At 45.0% G+C, this 18,117-nt stretch overlaps 1 protein-coding gene across 1 annotated transcript in view; it reads left to right on the forward strand.

The window, feature by feature from the left end:
- The window catches only part of ostf1 (osteoclast stimulating factor 1), a 91,773-nt gene extending 81,937 nt beyond the window's left edge, over positions 1-9,836 (forward strand). The window contains exon 10 of the mRNA XM_067983095.1: positions 7,534-9,836. Within this exon, the coding sequence (XP_067839196.1) occupies positions 7,534-7,592 (59 nt within the window). The 3' untranslated portion in view covers positions 7,593-9,836. The remainder of the gene's footprint in view (positions 1-7,533) is intronic.
- The last annotated feature ends 8,281 nt before the right edge of the window (positions 9,837-18,117 follow it).

Genomic DNA, 18,117 nt, shown 5'->3' on the forward strand with positions numbered 1-18,117 from the left:
CCATGATGTCCTTCACCCTGGCACCAGGGAGGCAACACACCAGTCAGGATCCCTGGTCATGACAAACGAACGGCTGTTTATACCACTGACTATAGAATCTTCCACTACCACGACTCTCCTATTCTTGCAGTATATCTGCCTCTCACCCCACAGTGCTGCCATGTTACTCAGGACCACCCTCCTCATACTTATCCAATAGATAGTTGGGCACTGATTTTCAAAGGAAATTACGGGTGCATTGGGGCTGCGAAAATCGGGGAAATACCGAGCGGGTGAGGAAGCCGGCTCCGACCCACCGACTTCCGGGTTCCCCACAGACGTGTCTGTGTGCACGTGCGCGCGTCTCACAAATGTGGCAGTCCTGCTGGCAATTAAAGCCGACGGGATAAAAAGAACATAATAAGAACATAAGAGATAGGAGTAGGAGTAGGCCATTTAGCCCTTCGAGCCTGCTCCGCCATTCAATAGGATCATGGCTGATCTGATTCTGGCCTCAAATCCACTTTCCCTCCTGATCCCCATATCCTTTGACTCCCTTGCTGATCAAAAATTTGTCTAGCTCAGCCTTGAATATATTCAATGACTCAGCCTCCACCGTTCTTTGGGGCAAAGAATTCCAAAGGTTCACAACCCACCGAGAGAAGAAATTTATCCTCATCTCCGCCTTAAATGGGTGACCCCTTATTCTGAGACTACGCCCCCTAGTTCGAGATTCCCCTATGAGGGGAAACATCCTCTCAGCATTTATCCTGTCAAGCTCCCTCAGAATCTTGTATGTTTCAATAAGATCTTCTCTCATTCTTCTAAACTCCAATGAGTATAGGCCCAACCTGCTCAATCTTTCCTCATAAGAAAACCCTTCCATATCCGGAATCAACCTAGTGACCTTCTCTGAACCGCCTCCAATGCAAGTATGTCCTTCCCTAAATAAGGGGACCAAAACTGCACGCAGTACTCTAGGTGTGGTCTCACCAGCGCATCCTATGCTGTTGTAGCAAGACTTCCCTGCTTTTATACTCCATCCCCCTTGAAATAAAGGCCAATATTCCATTTGCCTTCCTAATTACCTGCTGCACCTGTATGCTAACTTATTGTGTTTCATTTACGATGACACCCAAATCCCTCTGTAATGCAGCATTCTGTAGTCTTTCTCCATTTATATAATATTTTGCTTTTTTATTCTTCCCACCAAAGTGGATGTCTTCACATTTTCCCACATTATATTCCATCTGTTAAATTTTTGCCCACTCACTTAACCTATCTATATCCCTTTGCAGACACTTTGAGCAGCATTTTAGCACCTGCCAGCGGGTGTGTTCCTGGCGGGGGGGCCCCGAAAATCGGGAAATCCCGGAGCGGGACCGGAGCCCGCCTCGAACCCGCGCACTTCCGAGTTCCCCGCTGAAGCGCCGGCGTGCGTGCGCAGCCCCCACTGGTGGGAATCCCGCAGGCAATTAAAGCCAGCGGGGTTCCACTTGACGCTATTTATTTTGCTTGTTCAGGTCATTAACTGACCTGATTAAGGGATTATGTGCGGAGGGGTGGGATTTTAGAGCAAACTGGGACTGTTTCCCACACTGGGGGAAACACTCCCAGTTCAAATGGACCTGTTGCAGCTGTCAGCCTGTGGCAGCTGCAAAGGTCCATTTGACAGGTTGGGGGGAAGAGACCCTCACTCATTGCAGGAGGCCACTCTGTCACTTGGGACAAAGTTTGGCCTCCACCACCCTCCTCCTGACAATCAAAGTCACCAACTTGCACACTTACCCCGGGGCCCAGAGACATGTACCTACCTTGCGGACCCCCTCAGATGTACATCTTCCGGATGGGGGCCGCCGTAGCTGCAGTCATGACCTCCTCGGAGGGCGAACAGCATCACCAGCCTCGCCATCCACGCCATCCACCTCTGACACGTGGAGCTCCACAACAGAGTGCTGTGACAGGAGGAGGGAGGGCAACCGCAGAGAGAGATGCATCGCAGAGGGCACTACCCTCGCCACAGGGTCCACAGACCGAGGCTCAGCTTCCTGGACCTCTTTAAGCAGCAGTGCACACGGAGGCTCAGAGTCACTCGACATGTAGTCGTGGACATCTGCAGCCTCCTTCATGCCGAGCTGCTCCAGGCTGGCCCGAGCACCATCTTCTTACCTGTCACTGTCAAAGTCACCACTGCCCTCAACAACTTCTCCGCATCCTTCCAGGGTGCCACCGGGGACATCGCCGACGTCTCTCAGTCGTCTGCGCAAAAGAGCCCTGCAAATACACCTACACCCACTCTGCAGTGACACAATGGGTGGCATCAGTTGTGGGTCTTCATAGTGATCCTCAGGAAAGGGCATTATTGCACAGACCAGACAAGATTCGCAAAAACATGGCAGTAGTGGTGCCAATATAATATGTAATGTGAGTTGGTCAGAAATTCAATATAAGTAACAACCATGACAAACCCTCAAACACCCTTGTGCATCCCCTTCATGCTCACGACATGTTTGCCTTACGCTGCCTACTGCACATATGTGATGCATGCCCTGTGGCTGCAGCACAGGTAGAGGCAGGTTGAGTGAGGCTGGCCGTGAAAGAGATGCATGAGAGGGTGAGTATGTGATAGAGCCATGAGATTGTATGAGGATTGGGTTGAGTGGTAGTGGCGGGATGAGTACTGGCGAGGTGAGTAGGTGCAGGTAAGATGAGGATGAGGTTTGAGTGGGTATGAGGGGTGATGTGACAGAGTAGTGTTGGCAGTGCTGAAGGAGATTTGGGGTGGGGGCGGTGATGTGGCAGACTGAGTGTAGGGGAAAGAGTAAGTGTACTCACTTTGGCTGACCTACTGAGGTCATTGGAGCGCCTCCTGCACTGTATACAGGTGGGCGATATGTTGGTGGTGCTGGTGACCTCCTCCGCCACCTCGAGCCAGGCCTTCCTGGTGGCAGAGGCAGGCCGCTTCCTCCCGCCTGCCGGGGGGAAGATCTCTGTCCTCCCCCTCCTCCTCACCCCATGTATTGATACCTGGAGTGAGGCATCATTAGACTGGGAGCAGCCTTCCCCCTGGGCTGCTCCATGCCGTAATTTTTTCTGTTTGTTGCAGCATCTGTCAGTGGAGGACTGCCCCTTTAATTAGAGCTCCTCCAGCTGACAGATCTTACTGCGCATGCGCAGCCCGCCCGACACGCAGATCAGCAGTGGGGAACCCGGAGGAGAAGGTAAGTGGATCTAATTATGCTACGATCGCGCGGGTGGCTGACTCATTTTGCCGGGCGCGTTACCCACGCGCCCGATAGCCCCCGCAGCCCTGCTAACATCGGGCCCTTTGTGGCAACCTCACAACTTACTTTTCCAACTATCTTTGTATCATCAGCAAATTTGGCCATAGTACACTCGCTTCCTTCATCCAAGTCACTGATATAGATTGTAAATAGTTGAGACCCCAGCACTGATCCCTGCGGCACCCCACTAGTTACAGATTGCCATCCTGAAAATGACCCCTTTATCCCAACTCTCTGTTTTCTGTTGATGGTCAATCCTTTATCCATGCTAATATATTACCCCCAACACCATGCGCTCTGATCTTGTGCAGTAATCTTTTCTGTGGAACCTTATCGAATGCCTTTTGGAAATCCAAATACATCTACTGGTTCCCCTTTATCCACCCTGCTTGTTACTTCCTCAAAGAACTCTAATAAATTTGTCAAACACTATTTCCCTTTCATAAAACCATGTTGACTTTCCTTAATTTTATTTTGAGTCTCTAAATGTCCTGCTACTACTTCCTTAATAATCCCGCCCCCTCCCCCAACCCCGATCTCCCATTCCCTCCCCCCGATGATGGTTAAAGAACCAAATATACCTCATTGAGGTACTTAAAGTACTTTATTTCTAACACAGTAGATAGTTAAAACGATTTTAAACTTACCTGGCCGGCTTTCCCACGGTTTCCGATTCACGCCTTTTAAAACCAGGTGTGAAAGGCCAGATCAGGCAAAATTAAACAAAAAACCATTGCACAAAGTTAAACAAAATAAACCTATCTTTCCACCCTTCTCCGATGTCTCCGTCTCCGATCAACCCCTCCCTCTGCCCCCAATCTCCCCCTCCGAGCTCCCCCCTCCCCCCCCCAGCCCGAGCTCTCCCCCCCCCCCTCCCCCCCCCCCTCCCCCCCCCCTCCCCCCCCCAGCCCGAGCTCTCCCCCCCCTCCCCCCCCCAGCCCGAGCTCTCCCCCCCCCCCCCCCCCCAGCCCGAGCTCTCCCCCCCCCCCCCCCCAGCCCGAGCTCTCCCCCCCCCCCCCCCCAGCCCGAGCTCTCCCCCCCCCCCCCCCCCCCAGCCCGAGCTCTCCCCCCCCCCCCCCCCCCCCCCCCCAGCCCGAGCTCTCCCCCCCCCCCCCCCCCCCAGCCCGAGCTCTTTCCCCCCCCCCCAGCCCGAGCTCTTCCCCCCCCCCCCCCCAGCCCGAGCTCTCCCCCAGCCCGAGCTCCCCCCCTCCCCCCCCCCCCCAGCCCGAGCTCCCCCCTCCCCCTCCCCCCCCAGCCCGAGCTCCCCCCTCCCCCCCCCCCCCAGCCCGAGCTCCCCCCTCCCCCCCCCCCCCCAGCCCGAGCTCCCCCCTCCCCCCCCCCCAGCCCGAGCTCCCCCCCCCCCCCCCCAGCCCGAGCTCCCCCCCTCCCCCCCCCCAGCCCGAGCTCCCCCCCTCCCCCCCCCCCCAGCCCGAGCTCCCCCCCACCCCCCCCCAGCCCGAGCTCTCCCCCACCCCCCCCCCAGCCCGAGCTCCCCCCCCACCCCCCCCCAGCCCGAGCTCCCCCCCCACCCCCCCCCCCAGCCCGAGCTCCCCCCCCACCCCCCCCCCCCAGCCCGAGCTCCCCCCCCACCCCCCCCCCAGCCCGAGCTCCCCCCCACCCCCCCCCCCAGCCCGAGCTCCCCCCCCCCCCCCCCCAGCCCGAGCTCCCCCCCCCCCCAGCCCGAGCTCCCCCCCCCCCAGCCCGAGCTCCCCCCCCCCCCCCCAGCCCGAGCTCCCCCCCCCCCCAGCCCGAGCTCCCCCCCCCCCAGCCCGAGCTCCCCCCCCCCCCCCAGCCCGAGCTCCCCCCCCCCCCCCCAGCCCGAGCTCCCCCCCCCCCCCCCCAGCCCGAAGGAAATGAGTATTTGTAATTTATCATTTAATATATTAATATTTTAAGATTTTATTAAGTTCATGTATCAAAACAGAAAAGTACAGGGATAGACCGAATAGTGACTGAAAATATAACATTTTGCATGCTATATTGCTGTTGTGGATTCACGGGTAGCTTAATTAAACATTTCCAAAAGGGCTCCCAGTTTCATTATGAATGAAATTATAAACTACAACTAAGTGTATGTTCACTGAATTTGACATACTTTTACTAAAGGAATAAAAGTTTTTGAACACAACATTTTAAAAAAAAATCCATGCAATTGTTTTTACTAAAACTGTGATCATGAATCTTCTTGAACTTTTAGTGAAAGGTGACTTTCATGCTGCAAATTTATTTATTTTACACCATCTTTGGACCCTCTAAACCAAAATTAATTTTTTTTTGCAAAAAAACTACAACTTTTATCTTTTTCTTGATAAAAGTTGTGTTTTTTTTTCATTTATCACTGTCTGTTAACTTCTGTTGCCAAGCCAGTTTTCAATCCAGGTTAATTAATTTGCCATTAATTCTATTAACCTCAACCACTTGCATGTTAAAGTTTACTGATACTTTCTAAAATTATATCCACCAGAGAGCCCTGTCCACTACCTCATTTACCTCCTCAAAGAATGGCTTCTGTGCTCTTTAGATGCATGCTGGTAACACCCAAAAATGCTTTGGGGATTTCCACCCCTTTATTGGTGATGGGCTTCCTGATCTATAATTCCTAGCTTCATGTGTACTTTTTTTTTGAACGTTGGGAGAATATTTGCTACCCTCCAGTCCTGATGTACAATTTCTGCACTTATGGAGCTGTTATAAACATTAACCAGAATCTTGCTCATTTCGTCCCTGGTTTCTTTGAGGATTTTAAGTTGTATCCCATCTGTAGTTATTTCACAGAATTTCTTCCTATAACATCCCATATTGACTGACAAAAATGAACAATTTTGTCATAATAAATCTGTCAGCTTGCCTGCAAAACAAAAGGGAGGTGCCAAGCCACTCAATTCAAATACAACATGCTGTGTGATGTGCTTTATTGGCATTTCCTTTTGAATTTAATAGTTATTTAAGTTCTCAAAGCTCCAGTAATTTATTCAAGGTATTTATCAGTCTTACACTTTTCAAAGTGGTGATTTTTTCTGGAACCTTCAAAGACAATCTGCAATTTTTTTTATTTGCTCGTGGTATGTGGGTGTTGCTGGCAAGGCCAGCATTTATCACCCATCCCTAAATGCCCTTGAAAAGGTGATGGTGGTGAGCTGCCACAGTCCATGTGGTGAAGGTTCTCCCAGGATTTTGACCCAGCGATGATGAAAGAAGGGCGATATATTTCCAAGTCGGGATGGTGTTTGACTTGGAGGGGAACGTACAGGTGGTGGTGTTCCTATGTGGCTGCTGCCCTTGTCCTTCTAGGTGGTAGAGGTCGCGGGTTTGGGAGGTGCTGTCAAAGAAGCCTTGGCAAATTGCTGCAGTGCATCCTGTAGATGGTACACACAGCAGCCACAGTGCGCCGGTGAAGGGAGTGAATGTTTAGGGTGGTGGATGGGGTGCCAATCAAACGGGCTGCTTTGTCCTGGATGGTGTCGAGCTTCTCGAGTGTTGTTGGAGCTGCACTCATCCAGGCAAGTGGAGAGTATTCCATCACACTCCTGACTTGTGCCTTGTAGATGTGATGTGGAGATGCCGGTGATGGACTGGGGTTGACAATTGTAAACAATTTTACAACACCAAGTTATAGTCCAGCAATTTTATTTTAAATGTAGATGTGAATAGGCTTTGGGGAGTCAGGAGGTGAGTCACTCGCTGCAGAATACCCAGCCTCTGACCTGCTCTTGTAGCCAGTGTTTATATGGCTGGTCCAGTTAAGTTTCTGGTCAATGGTGACCCCCCAGGATGTTGATGGTGGGGGGGGGTTCGGCGATGCTAATGCCGTTGAATGTCAAGGGAGAGAGTTAAGGCAGATAAATCCTGTACTTGATAAGGGAAAACAAATCACTAATAAGAAAATGATTATACAGTTTAGCACAAGATTGCAAACTGTTATTTACGATACAAGGAGCTAGCAAAGTTACCAGCTACTGTTAACATTTTCCTATTAAATTTATTTGGCTGTTCAAAGTCTAAAACAAAGTCTAGTCTAGCCTAGTGTAGTGTAGTGTTATTCTGCTACCTTCCGATGACCAGGCAGATCTTGTGGCGGCATGGGATAGAACCAGTATGCAAAGTCATTTAAAAGGTAGAAGATGCCATTGTTTTTTTAAATGGTCCACTAAATTTTTTTTTTACAGCTTTTAATATTGAATGATTTGCAAGCATACCAAAGGTATGTTGTAGCATTTTAGCTGTGTTTCTGCCAGCCTGTAATGTAAAGTACCTCTCCTTTTCCTTTCAGGAGTCATAAGAACTGCGAGCAACGCAGAGGAATACCTTGATGATGAAGACTCTGATTAAGTTTGACACTCTGACAATGGCAGTTTTTATGCTAATATTCCCCTGGTTTGTTTTATCTCCATTTTGCTTGCAGTTTCTTAGTAACTGTAAAATAATTATGAATTTCAATACTGAACTGCAGGATTATTCTGGAAATTTTACATATCAGTGCTGTTTTTCTGTTTTCCATTTAGCCATATGCTCTGTTGTGATCACATAAAAAATATGTATGATTTGAGCTTATATTACAAGCCCTTTTTATTTGAAATCATTAAATTGATACCAATTGAATCAATTTGAAACATGCAAGATTTGGACTTTAAAATGGAATTTTAAAAAAAATCTGCATACTGAAAATAGTCTGACTAGAGACCATTCTTAAGTGTAATATATGCAGTCTGACAATCAGAGAATAAATTTATTTGCAAATAGATAATGCTGTTTTTACCAAAGTGAGTGCACGTAAATATTTTGCATGCTATGTTCTGAGAGTTTTCAGTGTTCCTGCTTTAGGCTATTTGTTGCTCTGCAGTCTGACAAATAATCATAATTTGGCTAATTGACACAGGCCAAAACAATTTTTTTTTAATATAGATCCAGATTACTGTCACCCTAGATGCAACAAACCTAAAATATGACCACTCTTTGTTACTAGCATTCTAATGGCTTCTTTACAACCTAACAGGAATTATCACATTTCAGTATGAATTTATCACACAGGACAATAACATTGCAATTGAAGTTGTTTCTATCTCTCTTTCCCCCCCCCCCACCCCAAACTACTGCCATAATTCTGCTGTGTTTGGGTGTTTTAGAGCAGTATTGTTATGCATAATGTAAAGAATTGCCATGTTGAATGTGGCATTTTTTACTAGATAGAGGCTACTTGCAAATTTGATGTCATTTTTTTGTATGAAATTAAATATTCATACTGCTCCTTAACTTGCTTGTGGTAGATGTATTGCTTAAGGCTAAAGCAAACAAAATTAATATTTCATTTTATTAATGGGCCTTCTGAAAATGGTGGAGGTAGCAGCTCAGAACATTTAGTGGAGAGCATTAAAGTGCATTATTTGCTCCTTCTCATATTCAAATAACTACGATTTCACTATGCCTCATCATGTAAACCCACCAAGTACCTTAATTGTGAAACATTTGAAACACCTCATTAGGAATGAGTAAAAGACCCCTTTAACAGACTTGACTTTGAGGCATTTTATTGTTTACCACAAGTTTCTGATTACCATGAAGTAGTTATTTTTGTTTCACAGTACCGTAATTCATCCTTGTGTGAGATACTTTGGAATGCCTGCATTTTGATATGTGGAAATCAGTGGAATATAAAATGAGCCAAATGGTGATGGCCCTGGTTGAAATATTGTACTTCCAAGTACCTCTCATGATCATGTTAAATATACATTAATGAGAATTTGCAATAAGGCAATGAAACTTAATAATTTTCTACAGATAGTCAAAGCATAGCAGCCCGAAAGCCAGTCAAGCTGAGAAAGCTGATTCAGCCCAGTTTCCAATCCGTTGATTGAGGAGGCACAGAACAGAAGCTTGTGGCATCTCTCACCAGTGGAAAAAGAAATTCAGAGCAGAGAGGAATGCCTAAATGGTCAATGACACCACCCGATTTAGAGGCAGCCTGGAAGCAGGCCATGTGCTCGGCCTCTTGGCCACGTTAGGGGAATAAGGATGCAAAACTACAAAATAATGGAAATGTGCTTAAATACCCTTTAAAATAAAATCACTTATGCCATAAAATGAAGTATCCTGTTTGTATCACCTAGATTAGTGTGCATTTTGTCATTCAATCATCACTGCTGTATTTTAATTGGTTTGATCTGTTATGCTAGTTGAGACCATATGTAAATATACAGAAAATCAAAGGAACAAAAACTAGTGGCTACATATCTGTGACAGGAAGCAAAAGGAGTTGAACCTCGGAGGAGATTGCCTGTTACTATGAGATTCTACGCTTCTGCTTTTCAAATTCTCACACTTGGAACAAATGAAAATTAGTGAAATTTAAATTATTACTTGTGTAAAATTAATATTTGGGGGGAACCAAACCCCTTCTTTAAATTAAGATTTTGAGCCTTAAATGTCCTTTGCAGCTGTTGAACCTCAGGTCCATTACCTGTCGCAGAAGACCTTAAAAGTGAATGTGTATTTTGAATATTTTACAACATAATTTAAGAAATTTATGGCACCATAGAGCTGCTGCTCCTGTTCTTGGAATAAACTTTTTGAAGTAAATAGCATTTTTGAGTTTTATTTATAGCATATAAAGTATAGAAGAGGCATATAATTGCACTGTTAAAGATCAGTATATCCATCAATAGCATTTAGAAACTACCTCAGCTATGTATAGAATCTGTTAACATACAAATCCTCCATACCTAACAAAAGACTGCTTGCAAATTGGGCAGTTTTACCCAGAATTCATAAGGATGGTTGGTGGGAGAAATGAAAATGTCTTGATAATGCAGAAGGGAGCGAATTTTCTGAGGGGGGAGACAAAGCACATTAACACAGCTCTGAATCACTACCTGGGAAGTACTGGGCATAAACAGGAGAATGTTTTTACCTTTAGACTCCTGATAGCTACAGAGAATTTCAGACGACCTTAGTCTGGTGTAAATTTGCAAATCAGTATAATATTCAAATAAATCCTATTATAAAAAGGGTTTCCAAACACTTTGTCTTAGTGGGCCACTTGACTGCCACAATACAAATTCATATCATTTTTGAACATGAAACTTTCAATTGTTAGAAACTGAACTGTTTTAAAACAAAAAGCTCCATGTGATCATTTTGTTTCATTAAAGCTTTTTGCCTAGTCTTCCCAGAAGTATTTCTTAATATACTAATAAATGCCCCCGTAGCGTTGCTCATGATGAGTTGCAGATTATAAATAAAAGGAGCCAACAGTTGACAATACATAAAAATCACAACAGTAACACATTATAACTGAACAGCTGGGCGATGTCGCACCTTGTCCTGAGGAGGTGACAGTCGTAAATTGAGTGCTGGTGTCTGAGTGACATAATTATCATATTAAATATTAAGGGATTAAGAGCTGAGTTTTTTTTATTTGATCGGATGTAATTCTATACAGTAATACATATTTTGGTTATATGGTTAGATGTAATATTTTGGAAATGAATATTTAGTTTATATTCTGATGTAACATTTTATGTGGACTACAGTATATATGTTTTGATTATTGATTAGTGGATATATTATAAAGATAATTCATCTTGTGCATATGCGCTAGGCTGGTAACTCCCGGCCGTGGTTCTATTTGGAGTGGCTTACTATGGTGGGAGATGGGGCCAACTTTTGTCATTGGATCAACTCATTGGGCGACTGTGATCTTATTTTGCCTTTGAGCTTCAGGCTTTTTTAAAAAATTGTAATTGGGAGCAGGGCTAGGTGGAAAGATTTTCTAAGTGCCAGCAGGCTTGGGTAGGCAGTGTATTTTTAAAAGATGCTCTATTGTTCAGAGTGGGACTAAGGATTCAACAGAGACAGGAAGATTTCGAAGTGGCTGTGGTACCTGAAGAGCTGGGCTGGGCCGGTTCAAGATTCAATTTGCCCGGATCAGGCCCCGCCCACAAAACTGGCCACGCCCCTAGGTCAAAATTACGAGATTCCGCCAATTGTGCTGGTTCGGGAAGGCTCTTCAAATTGCACTCATTTTCTTAGGCGCACAGACACGTTTTAAAAGATTTCATTAAAAATATTTAATTTACTAAGAAACTAACTATGTATACCAATGAAACTATTAAATGGTTCAGTGTAATGTTTTAAAGTCATTTGCAGTGATTTAAAATCACTGTTGTGATTTTTATGTATTGTCAACTGTTGGCTCCTTTTATTTATAATCTGCAACTCATCATCAGGTGGAGGACTGGACACTTAATAAAAAATGCTTATTTTTGGTGATAAACCAATTTTCAGCTGTATTAATAAAACTGCTCCAAGTTACCATAATTAAGGAATACTTTTTAATGAAAAGAAAAAAAACAATTGTGTTCTATTACGCTGCCCGATTGTGCTGGTACATTAAAGATTTTGTTTGTGATTATGCAAATGAATTTTATCGGAAACTTGAACTGTAACCTCACCAGCGCAAACTCTGTCCCTTTAATAAATGTCACCAGGACTTCATATGACAAGTACACAGAGCTTCTGGGCTGCATATGAACCACAGGTCAGAGTTTGGACACCCTTGTATTATCGTAACAGCTATTTAGATGTCAATAAATAGTATGACTACAATTAACTCAACAGACCCAAACACCAATTTTTTTTAAAAATGCAAACACACTGCTTCCCCAGTTTTCCCTTTTTCTCTCCATGCTTGCCTCTTATTCTTTACATAGAAAGTACAGCACAGAAACAGGCCATTTGGCCCAACTGGTCCACATTGGTGTTTATGTTCCACATGAGCCTCCTTCCACCCCTCTTCATCTAACCTTAACAGTATAACCATCTATTCCTTTCTCCCTCATGTGTTTATCTAGCTTTCCCTTAAATGCAACTATGCTATTCGCCTCAACTACTCCTTGTGGTAGCAAGTTCCACATTCTAACCACTCTCTGGATAAAGAAGTTTCTCCTGAATTCCCTATTGGATTTATTAGTGACTATCTTATATTTATGGCGCCTAGTTCTGGTCTTCCCCGCAAGTGGAAACATCTTCTCTACAGGTGGTGAGTGTCTGGAACGAGCTGCCAGAGGCAGTAGTAGAGGAGGGTACAATTTTGTCTTTTAAAAAGCATTTGGACAGTTACATGGGTAAGATGGGTATGGAGGGATATGGGCCAAGTGCAGGCAACTGGGACTAGCTTAGTGGTATAAACTGGGCGACATGGACATGTTGGGCCGAAGGGCCTGTTTCCATGTTGTAAACTTCCATGATTCTATCTACCCTATCAAGCTCTTTCATAATCTTGAAGACCTCTATCAAATCACCCCTCAGCCTTCTCTTTTCTAGAGAAAAGAGCCCCAGCCTGTTAAATCTTTCCTGATAGGTACAACCTCTCAGTTCTGGTATCATCCTTGTAAATCTTCTTTGCACCTTCCCCAGTGCCTCTATATCCTTTTTATAATATGGAGACCAAAACTGTGCATGTACTCCAAGTGTGGTCTAACCAAGGTTCTATACAAGTTTAACATAACTTCCCTGCTTTTCAATTCTATCCCTCTAGAAATGAACCCTAGTGCTTTGCATTTTTTATGGCCTTATTAACCTGTGTCACTACTTTGTGATGTGTATCTGTATGACTTCGATCCCTTTGCTCCTCTACCCGGCTTTATTTCTGGGTTTAACGTGTAAAAGTACAGGCTTCCTAATGGTAATGCAAAGTCCGAAAATTTTGCGGTTGCAACCCAAAAAAAACTATTTTCAACCCCCAACCACCCCCAACCCACCTGTTCTTGGGGTTTAAAATCACCCCCTTATTTGCCAAGGAGTATCTTGTCTCCTTGTTCTTCCTACCAAAATGCACCACTTCACATTTACCTATTTTAAAATTAATTTGCCATTACACACCCATTCTGCAAATTTATTAATGTCTTGTATTTTGTCGCAGTCTTCCTCAATATTAACTATACCCCCAATTTGGTATCACCCACAAATTTTGAAATTGTACTTACGATTCCCGAGTCCAAATCATTGTAAATGGTGAACAACAGTGGTCCCAGCACTATCCTTGTAGAATACTACTTTGCCAGTCTTGAGTAACTCTCTCCTCTTCCCAGACTCTCCTATTTTTATTTTATAATAATGTATCTAATAGTGCCAGCCTGGCTCAGTGTCTCTCAATAAGATGGTCCACTCCAGGACTTCAGCACGTAATCTTGGCTGACAATTTAGTGCAGTACTGAGGGAGTGCTGCATTGTTGGAGGTGCCATCTTTGGGGTGAGATATTAAACCAACCCCCTGTCTGCCTGCCCAGATGGATAGAAAAAAAATACCATGGCACTTTTCAAAGAAGAGCAGGAGAGATCTCTGTATCCTGGCCAACATCTATCCGTCAACACCACCAACCACCAATTAACATATTGTTAACCTATTTGCAGTCTGTGGGACCATGCTGTGTGCAAATTGGCTACCATATTTGCCTACAAAACAACAGTGACTACACTTCAAAAATAATTCATGTGAAGCAATTTGGAATGTTCTGGGGTCATGAAAGATGTCATAAATGCAAATTCTTTATATATTCTTCTTTAGTTTATACTCCCTCCCCTCATCTTGTGGTATATAATTATATCTATATAATTACATAGAAAGTCAACATATGGGTGTGGCTGACCATAACCTTGCCAATCTTCAAAGTTTTCGGCCTTGATTGGATTAAAAACAGCCTTCAGAGGACGATTTCTTTTTCATATAGGTCCTATCTCCAAAATAGAAGTTGTGATTTGGCAATCTTGAGATTGCCAAATCACAACTTCTATTTTGGAGATAGGACCTATATGAAAAAGAAATCGTCCTCTGAAGGCTGTTTTTAATCCAATCAAGGCCGAAAACTTTGAAGATTGGCAAGGTTATGGTCAGCCACACCCATATGTTGACTTTCTATGTAATTATTATGCACCAAGCTAAGTTTGATACCACAAGATGAGGTTCTTCTATAGCGGTGGGAGGTAACCTATTCAGGGAACAATACGACTTAATTCTGCAATAACTGAGTTCTGTCAATTTTCTAGGCTATAAAGGTCTAAAAATCAGGGCTGCAAGGTCATGGGGAAAGCAAAAAGGGTGTATTGCTAGGACAGGTCAACATAAAATTAGAAATATATACTTGGCTTAAACAATACACCTGCATCTAGAATATTAGGCTTTGCCTGGCGTAAATGGCGTTGGGTCACTTCCCGATCCATTTCCACTGACGCTTCGACTGCCATCATCTTCAGTGGGGTCCTGAGATGGGCAACCAGAGTGCCCACCTCTTTCAGGCAAGAGGCCACTCGTAATATGTAAATGGAAGTCCTTCGACGTACGTAGGACCCTAATTGCAATTTTGAGATACAAATGGGCAGAGCATATGTCATGCATGCACTGCCCATTTATACCTGACATTGAGCAGCCTATGCACTGGTTATTAAAGGGACTGCTGGAGGCACAGGCTATGCTCTACCTGGGCCCACAAAAATAATCCGGCCTGCTACCAGCCCATCTAAGGCCCCCCACTCCTCGGGGATCACAGCGCTTCCCCCATCTTCCAACCAGCGAACTGGAACAGGGTACCCGCTTGGCACCTGCAGCTCACCATCGGAAATGTGTTACGAGGCTCGGACTTCACATCGGCAACAACAGGTGGGCAGTGGGTACACTCCACCAATTATCCAGCTGAAGTTAAAGTTGGCCCTATTGCATCTAGTTTTGGTCTCCCCACATGGTGGGGATATTGAAATGCAAGGGAGGGCCACCAGAATGATACCTAGCCTTGGGGCTCTTAACTATCATAATAGACTTAAAGAACTGGTGCTTTTTTCATTGGACAAACATAGACTTTGAGGTGATATGATTGAAGTTTTTAAAATGATGAAGGGAAAGGATTCTATTTGGATAGAAAACAACAACTTTCATTTTTATATCGCCTTAAACAGAAAAACATCCCAACGGCCGTAATCAAACAAAAAATGGGCATAATCAGACAATAGATGGACAACCAACCAAAGAAGGAGATATTAAGAGGAGTAACCAAAAGCTTGGTCAAAGAGGTCGCTTTTAAAAGGAGTATCTTAAAGGAGTTGAGGCAGAGGGGTTTACAGGGGGATTCCAGCGCTTAGGCCTAGATAGCTGAAACCTCAGCTGCCAATGAAGGTGGGGGTGAGGGGGGAGGGAGAGGATCATGGATAAGAGGCCAGTCAGAGGAACACAGAATTTTTGGAGCATTGTAGAGTTGGAGGAGGGATAAGGACATGAAAGGAATTAAATACAAGGATGAGAATTTAAAATTTGAGATGTAGGTGATGGACGAGTGGGAATTGGTTCAGGATAGGTTATGGACAGTTTTGGATAAGCTCAAGTTTATGGACGTGGAGGATGGGAGTCTGGCCAGATAGTCTGGAGGTAACAAAGGCAGAGATGAGGATTTCAGCAGCAAATGGGTTGAGGCAGGGGTGGAGACTGGCGATGCTACGGACAAGGAAGTAGGCGGTCTTTGTGATGTAGAGGATGTGGGGTCGGAAGCTTGAAGTAGAATAGGTTGTGAAAGGTCTGGTTCAACCTGAGACATTGGGGGTAATATGCGTCTTCATTGCTTGGGTGTTAACCTGGCGGAGCAGAGTGCCCACCCATTACAGAACCTACCCAATTTTCATCTCCATTGCTTTCAATACAGCTGAAAATATTCGAGCTCTATAACAGATAGATGATCTTCCCTACCAGTTTAATGCCCAGCGAAGGTAAAAATTACCACCCGTGGCATTGAAGGAGCAAGAGTACGGGTTTTGTGGCAAGGGTTGGAGATGATGGCTTTGGTCTATTTAATTGGAGGAAACTGTGGCTCATCCAAGACTGGATGTCGGACAAACGGTCTGATAACAGGCAGTGGAGAGGTGGTAGCTGACCCCATGTCCCCAGTATTTATAGGGAGGCAGAGAGGGTGCGGGGGGACGCCAAAAACGGCCGAAGAATCCGGCAAGGCCAAGGATGCAGAGGTCCTGCCGAACTTAACGACAGGACCTCATTATTTTTTTGATCTGTTTCCCGCCCAGCAGCTGGCCTAATTGATAGCCTGGCCGGTGGTCAGGAGGGAAAACCAGCGGCAGGAGGCTGCAGCCGCAGACCTGTGGACGGTCCCTGGCAATCAGGAGGGGGAAAAGGCCGCTCCCTGGCTCCCAAGGAGTGCTGCAAAGGGCACTTACCTTAAGGAGCCGGCAGCTCCCGCCTCCCTTTCACAGCTTGGTTTCCCAACTTCAGTGAATTTTAAATCGGGCTCCCAATTGCACTGTGGGAGCCTGATTTAAATATGTTATTGAAGTGTCTCATCTTGCCCTACTATCTACTGCCGTAAAAAAAGCTGCGGCATGTGCGTGGCATGTTAGGGACACGTTCCTCATATTTAAGTCTTTAACCCTCCCCGCCGCCCCCACCCTCTCCTGCCTGTCATGGGGGGGGAACTGTTAATAGCGAGGCCCATGTCTTTAGATCATGTTGCCAAGCGGCAGCATGTAGATGAGGAACAGGAGAGGCCAAGGATAGATCCTTGGTCGTAGATCGGTTATATGAGCTAGAAAGGGAGGATAGAAATAATAAGAGTCAGTACAAAATACAAAAACATGGAGTTAGGTTAGATGCCAGGAAGTATTTCTTCGATCGAGTGCTATCAACCTCAAATAGATTGTCAGAGCATGCAGTGAGTGTGGATTCACTGAAGTCCTTTAAAAGGGGATCTGGGTGAGTTCTTGAGAGGCGAGGACATTTCCAGTTATTGAAGGTAGGTGGTGAGCTAGCTGTAATTAAATATTATTGGAGCTTGCATGGTTTCCTTTGGGGGTCAGAGAGGAATTCCTCAGAGTTTTCTAAATTTGCATACCTTTTTTCCCCTATCCCAGGTGATTGCATGACTTGGGTGGAGGTAAAGAGGTAATGGTGCACGTAGGCTGCACCATGTTTAGATGGGACTGGCTGGAAGGACCAGTCGGCCTCTTCCATATCTTGATATAAAGCCTTAGTTTAACATCTCATCTGAACGATACCACATTGAACAATGCAGTGCTCCCTCATTACTGCATTGAAGAGTCGACCTAGATTGCGTGCTCAATTCCTGTAGCAGAGCTTGAATCTGTAATCTTCTGACTCAGAGATGAAAGTGCTATTAACTGAGTCAAGCTGCCGCTAAACAGCTGGTAGTTTTGTTACAATGTATATAATCTATCGTGCAATAAGTTGTAACTGCTTTTCTCTTAAAACACGTCCATTAATGTCTTATCAAAAATAATGGGTGTCATAGGACAATGAATAATCAACACTGCTACACTTTATCACCCTGATATTGTCTACTTGTTTTCAGCTGAAGGACAGAAAAACAACATCCAGCAGATCGCTACAAAGGTGACTCATGCAATAGACCATTAAGAAACATAGAAATTTACGGCACAGAAGGAGGCCATTTGGCTCATTGTGTCTGTGCCGTACGACAAACAGCTATCATGCCTAATCCCACTTTCCAGCACTTGGTCCATAGCCTTGTAGGTTATGGCACTTCATTAAAAACATGTGTTTTTAGTGGCTGCAGTAACAGTCAGTTGGCTGACATTGTAGAGGACACTGCCACCTCCTAACTTTAGCAACTTTGAAGAGGCACATTGAACTGAGAGTTTGCCCAAAACATAAATGTTGAATTCCTTAGCACTGAAACTCGTGACCTTGAGTTTATGTGTCAAAAACTCTCACTGCTTTCCCATTAAGCCTACACTCCATTTTTGTACAGCATGTGAAGTATCCACAAAATCCTGAGCACATTTGACGAACACTACTCAAGGTTAGGGATTACTGTGCTGAGGAACAAAA

This window comes from Heptranchias perlo, chromosome 4, assembly GCF_035084215.1.
Source record: "Heptranchias perlo isolate sHepPer1 chromosome 4, sHepPer1.hap1, whole genome shotgun sequence".
NCBI classification, from domain to species: domain Eukaryota; kingdom Metazoa; phylum Chordata; class Chondrichthyes; order Hexanchiformes; family Hexanchidae; genus Heptranchias; species Heptranchias perlo.